The 5,864-nt window shown below is 39.2% G+C and overlaps 1 protein-coding gene across 1 annotated transcript; it reads left to right on the top strand.

The window, feature by feature from the left end:
- The first annotated feature begins 232 nt into the window (after positions 1 to 232).
- paip1 (poly(A) binding protein interacting protein 1) lies at positions 233 to 4,032 on the top strand. The gene is made up of 11 exons (XM_033973215.2): positions 233 to 640; positions 1,599 to 1,735; positions 1,810 to 2,007; positions 2,102 to 2,214; positions 2,293 to 2,404; positions 2,471 to 2,596; positions 2,675 to 2,781; positions 2,852 to 2,969; positions 3,045 to 3,099; positions 3,177 to 3,255; positions 3,865 to 4,032. Exons 1-11 carry the CDS (start codon positions 433 to 435, stop codon positions 3,962 to 3,964), a joined length of 1,353 nt encoding a protein of 450 aa, XP_033829106.1. The 5' UTR covers positions 233 to 432; the 3' UTR covers positions 3,965 to 4,032.
- The last annotated feature ends 1,832 nt before the right edge of the window (positions 4,033 to 5,864 follow it).

Here is a 5,864-nt window from a genome sequence, read left to right as displayed (position 1 = left end):
TGCAAGGTGAAAAGATGCAAGTCAGACTCAATCAGACTGTAATCACAAGGTGCATCATGTTATTAATGTATTATTTATGTAGCTTGCAGTGATATAAAGGACAACTGTAAAAACAAACTTTGATTTACCTGCTTCGTGCCTTTTATGACGCTAATGTCCAGGGTTTGTGGTAATAGCGTCACTCCTCCACGCCGCTAGAGGGCAGTAGTCGTGTGTTGCGCTCTAAACCTGACACTGTTGTAAAAGGAAGTGGGCTAAAGTTGTGTACACAGCTCACAGTGCTCTCCAAAGACTAGCCAACAACATGGAAGAGAGATAAGCTGAGTCTGAATCAGGGCAAACGACAGAAACAAGCGAGAGGGAAACAGCAGGAGGAGAGATTATTGATTATTTCTCTCATGCTGGTGTGAGAATCATAAGCTGTCAGTCAACATGAACGATCCTTTTGACCGAGCTCCGGGTGCAGGGAGAAGCAGTGTGAATCCAGGAGACTACGGCTTCCCTGGTGGAGCTGCAGCTGGGGAAAAAGAAGCCAAACCTCCTGTTTTTAACCAAAGGGAACCGCTCAGACAGCCGAGAACCTGCCCGCCTTTTCTCGAGAGCAGCAGCGGCGCAAACCTCAGCAGCGACGCAGGCTCAGGTACAGACACGCCAATGCTAACAAAACTAGCATCAGCGCCCTGCTACTTTCAGTTTTGTTTACAGCTAAAGATCCTCTGTCCTATGAGCGGGGATTAATCACATCGTGCAGACTGAAACACTTGCATCATGGCATTGGGAGCTCTCTTTCTTTATAGAGACAAAAATCAGGTCAAATCCTCTGTTACTCAACGCACAGACTGGTTTAAAGTGGGTGAAATAGGTTATGGTGAAGGTTTAGCTTAAGATTAGAGAAGTAGGAACTATGGTTAGGGTTAGGATCAGTGTTCAGGAAGGGATTGCAAGTCTATGTAAGAATCATGGAAGCTTAACACAACAGATATGGCTGTGCAAGTCTGTGAAATGCATGGAATTTACAATAAATAGCTCTGTTTTTCAGTTCAATTCAGTTTATTTTTTACAAAGCTCAAAATCACTACAGCAGTTGCCTCTTAGGGCTGAACAGGAGAATTGATTTAGCCAACAGAAAGTTAGAAAATCAGCAGTGAAACAGAAGCAGACAAGCAAATTAACGAACAGAAAACACGCGAATGGAGACGTGTCCCAGAACATCCCCTGTCCTTACACCCTCCTTCTCGGTAAGGAAAAAAAAAAAAAAAAAAGAAACGTTGAGGGGATCCACTCCCATGGACGGGCAGGCTGCAGATGTGTTCAGTACTAATGCGCATCCATTTGCAGATAGAGTTCAAGTCTGTAAGGCCAGAGCTGACTCAACTTAGGGACAGAGAGGGGCCCACTCATAGCAGGACGGGAGCCACCCCAGCCAGGCACCGAGCCATCCAGCCAGGCGAGAGAAGGGAGGGTCCAGGTCCACAGAACAGGATCTTTGTCTTATACTATAGTGTGTAGAGTTTTGAAAACCCTGCATCATGTATGCAGCAGGAGTTTCATCAATCCATGTGTGTGTGATAGTAATCAATCTGATCTCACTCTTTCAGATTGGAACTGTCCAAAAGAAACTCAACAATATCCCCAGAGTACGTCTCTGTACAATGATGCAAGTTCTGTTGTCAAGACATCAAAATTATCTGCAAATGCACCAGAGTTTGTTCCCTCTGGGTTTTTCACATATGAGGTAAAGGATCATTTACACACATACAACTTTCAAACTGTGCACTTTACAATAATAATATTTTACTGTCATTATAGGAACCTCCCTTGTACGATGAAGGTGATGCGTACTATAATGAACCCACTTTGGCAGACATGGTCACAGACTTCCTTGGCCATCTGAGCTCTTCGCCTGGGTCTTTCGAGTCAGATATTGAGTACATAACAAACATGCTCAGTTCTTATGTCTCTACTGAAGAGTTACTGCAGGAGCTAGTGGAACTCATCTACTCCAAGGTTTGAATCTCATTGAATATGCTGAAAGGTCTTGATTATGAGCGCTAAATATTCAGTTGGATAAGATATTATGTTTTGCTGATCTTCATTCTAGTCTACTGAAATCCCAAACTTTTCTTACATGGGGGCAAGGCTTTGTAATTACCTTTCCCATCATCTCACTATAAGCCCAGCAAAAGACAACTTCCGCCAGCTTCTCTTGAAAAGGTAACTTTGCGTTCTTTGATAATGGTGGTGTGATGATACTCCAAGGGTCTAGCTTTAACCAAGTTTTAATATTTGCAGATGTCACATAGAATACGAACAAAGGGATAAAGCTGTTCGGGGAGATACTGAGACGCAAAAAAGATTTCATTCTTATGTGCTCTTTTTAGCCGAGCTATACCTTCACCTTGAGGTAAGTTTAAATTTAATTCTAGTGAACTGTCACCCTTGCATTCCATACTTTATTGTCTGTTTTTAGGTTAAAGGTGCCAAAGGAGCTCTAAATAGGGCTAATATTCTTCTTAATGCGCTCAAAGATCTCATGATCAGTCTCCTCTCTCATCCTGTGGACGCCAATCTCATCTGTGCAGTCAAACTTCTTAAGGTCTGAAGTGTTTTATTATTTACAGAAGAAAATGTTTCCAAATCTATTTTTCAACATTTTGTGTTTTCTTTGGCGCAGCTGACTGGCTCGGTTTTAGATGACGAGTGGAAGAGTACGAGGCAAACACACATGGATGAAATTATACAGAGAATAGAGACGGTTTTATTAGATGCCACGTGTAGTCGGTGTGTATATCCTAGATTAAGAGTACTTTTGTAATTGAATGTACTTGAATATGACTCTAATGTGATACAGAGATGTACGGCAAATGCTTCTGAAACTGGTGGAGCTGAGATCTAGTGACTGGGGCAGGGTAAAAAGCGCCACAGCAACAAGCAGCGCCACACCAGACAATGATCCCAATTACTTCATGGTAACGGTCTTCTCTGCTACCTCTCGCATTGACTTTGTTCAAATTTGTTGAAATGTTTTAACTGTCCTTTTGTAGAATGAACCCATATTTTACACTGAAGATGGCACTCCCTTTACTGCAGCAGATCCTGGTATACATTTTTTTTCTTTTTGTAACTATAAAGCTAAATAATAGAATCAAAATAATTAAACTATTATTTATTTTCAGATTTTGCTGAGCGATACCAAGAAATTATGGACAAACAAAATTATTTTCATGACTTGGATGGGGAAAATGGCTCTGAAGGGTAAGTAATCATAGCTAATGACACATATATGAGACATTTATACATTTTGTAATGACCTAGTAGTCTCATAACTGAGGCTGTGTATGTTTTTATGTACCAGTTAAAATATTGAGTAGCTATTATAAACCAGCAGGTATTGTTTAAGTGTCTGTGCTTCATTAATCAGTAACTTGAAACATAAAACATGTATAGAATGTAATTTCGTAAAGGCTTATGTAAAATACTATTTGTAAAAGCAGTATTTATGCTGAGGCTCACAAGTAACATTCTATAGCGTTGTCTTAGAACATAACAGATTTTTTTTTTAATGTAAAAATCATCTAATCAGATTTCTTTCAGTGCCATAAAAGTGTCATCAAATAGTATTTGTAATTAGTAATAGTATAGCCATTGACATAAGTAGCGGTGAGGCCCTGCAGTGTGTTAGACTGATTCACCATTCACCAGGGCCTGTAGTGCCTCCTCCCAGCTTTGGTCAGCAGTGTACTGTAAAAGAGGGATTAACCAGGTTTTAGCTGTTGTCACCACTGTGAAATGAGGCAGTCTCTAACAACACTAAATGTCACGCAAAATATAAAATGTCTAATTCCCTGTGTTGTTTTATTTCAGCTTTGACTTTGAGGATGAGATGGAGCCGGAAATGGAAGAAGCTTTTGAGAACTTTTGTTTAGAAACAGAAAGAAAGCGTCAGAATCGTGGCTCTCAGTAGGCACATGTTTATATCACGTAAGATGCTGGAAAATTTAACAGAATAACAACAAATAGCCCAAACGTTTACTACAAGCAGGTGTTTTTTTTTTAAGCTGTTTATAGTTGCACTGACCCTTTTTTAGTCAGCTCTATTGCATCAGAAACTGGGGACAATCACTGGGATAAATGTTTGCTCTGTCGAGTGTTTTAAGTTTTCTGTCTTTTACTTTTTGAAGAAAATCAACCAAATGGCAATAGAGAAAATGTGTGCTGTGTTAAGATGAAACAAATTTGTTTAAAAGTTGTATTTCTGAGGTTAGTGGCCAAAAGTCAACCACAGTTTCTTTGCAACAGTAAAATGGGTCTAGTTCATCTATGATTTACATGTGTGCATACATCAGTATGAGTGCATTTGAAACTTGTGTAGTTGCCAATACCATTAGGGCCTCCTGCTTTGTGTAAACCCGGCTGCACTTTACAAGTGCCCATAAACAAAATATTTAAGTTTTTGCATTTTAAAGTTTTATGGAAAATGACTAGGAATGCAAAGGCTATTTTATAAATGTAGCTTTAAATTTCTATTTCATTTGATCAAAAGGCGAGACATCTTTTTCTACCCCGAAACTGAAAGACTGTTCTCAGAACCCATACAAAGAATGTTGTTTTATAGTTTGTACATATTAATTTAATAATTTTGTTTGCCTGCAATAAAAAACAACTTTATAATGTAAAGCATGGGGGTTTAATTAATCAAAGTACAACAGGAACTCTTAACAGAAAAGACTATTTAACGTTTGAGATGCACTGCTGCCCTCTAGTGGTCCTTAACTGTGCTACTGAAGCATTTACCTTGATTTAAAATCAAAGTAAATTATATTCTATTATTCTAGATTCTTTGGGTTGGGTCTTTAGATTTAACAATCATGTGATTAGAGAAAAGGTCTCAAATCTGTACTCAGGAATAGAAAAGAATGCAAATGTAAAGTCAATGTAAAGTCCTCAAAAAGCTTTTGAGGAACATTTGAGTGTGTGCTTTCAGACAGAGCAGGGTTTATGACCTCTATATAATCCCTATAATTTCAGTTTCAATTACATAACTCTGATTAGTTGGACCCACCCTTTACTGAAGATGCATTAAAGAGTTTTGCATTTTTATCCTTATTAGCTGTCACTCTTCTTCTGAGCCATGGCATCATAAAATAACTAAGGTTTGTGGTTGACCACAAGAGACAGACAGTGAATGGCATTTTGTTTGCCAAATATTAAGTGGAACAGCATAGTGGCAAGTTGGTTTATTTGTGGTAACAGCCTCCTCTGCTGCATTTGACTTCTTCAGAGAATACACTCTCTAGTCAATAGATTTCATTCTTTAATGGATTACCATCATTGTTTCCTGGGAAACGTCTGACCAAACAAACCAAAACAACAAAAGTGTATTGTGATTCAAATGTTGAAACACTGTTCCAGTCAGGCTTGGGGAATATAACATGATTTCTATCTGAGAAAATGTTCCCAAAGTTGTGGTACATTCTCTGAGCCTCTTTGTGAGTGGACAGTGGGCTCAGCCTGCATTAGTCCGGCATTCCCTTTGGTCAGCACACAGAGGTGAAAGATTGGGATTAGCACGCTGCTCCAAACCAGCACTCACAACTACATATGGTTATCCACTTCTGACAAAGTAACTGCACTCATAAATATGTGTTTGTGTGTTTTTATGTTTTGTAAACGGTAAAGGTGAGGTAGTGAAACAAGCTTGAAAATGTAACTGTTATGGTGTCAGTGTTTCCTGTGTTACCCACTTTTGATTTGCCTTTAGGGCCCTGTGGTGTCAGCTGTAGTAAAACAGACTTGAACTGTTGGGATATTGATCAGATCACTAATGTTGGTACTTAAAGTGTAGCTGATAAAAATTCCTCAGC

Source organism: Periophthalmus magnuspinnatus, chromosome 9 (assembly GCF_009829125.3).
Source record: "Periophthalmus magnuspinnatus isolate fPerMag1 chromosome 9, fPerMag1.2.pri, whole genome shotgun sequence".
Lineage (NCBI taxonomy): Eukaryota > Metazoa > Chordata > Actinopteri > Gobiiformes > Gobiidae > Periophthalmus > Periophthalmus magnuspinnatus.
The sequence above is the reverse complement of the archived record's forward strand: the minus strand, read 5'-3'. Positions and strand labels throughout refer to the sequence as shown.

Bases quoted from the DNA above. Each gene is read 5' to 3' on its own strand.
- paip1 (XM_033973215.2), top strand. From the start codon at position 433: ATGAACGATCCTTTTGACCGAGCTCCGGGTGCAGGGAGAAGCAGTGTG. The intron at 2,970-3,044 runs GTAACGGTCTTC...GTCCTTTTGTAG, and splicing joins ATGATCCCAATTACTTCATG to AATGAACCCATATTTTACAC. The intron at 3,256-3,864 runs GTAAGTAATCAT...GTTTTATTTCAG, and splicing joins GGGGAAAATGGCTCTGAAGG to CTTTGACTTTGAGGATGAGA.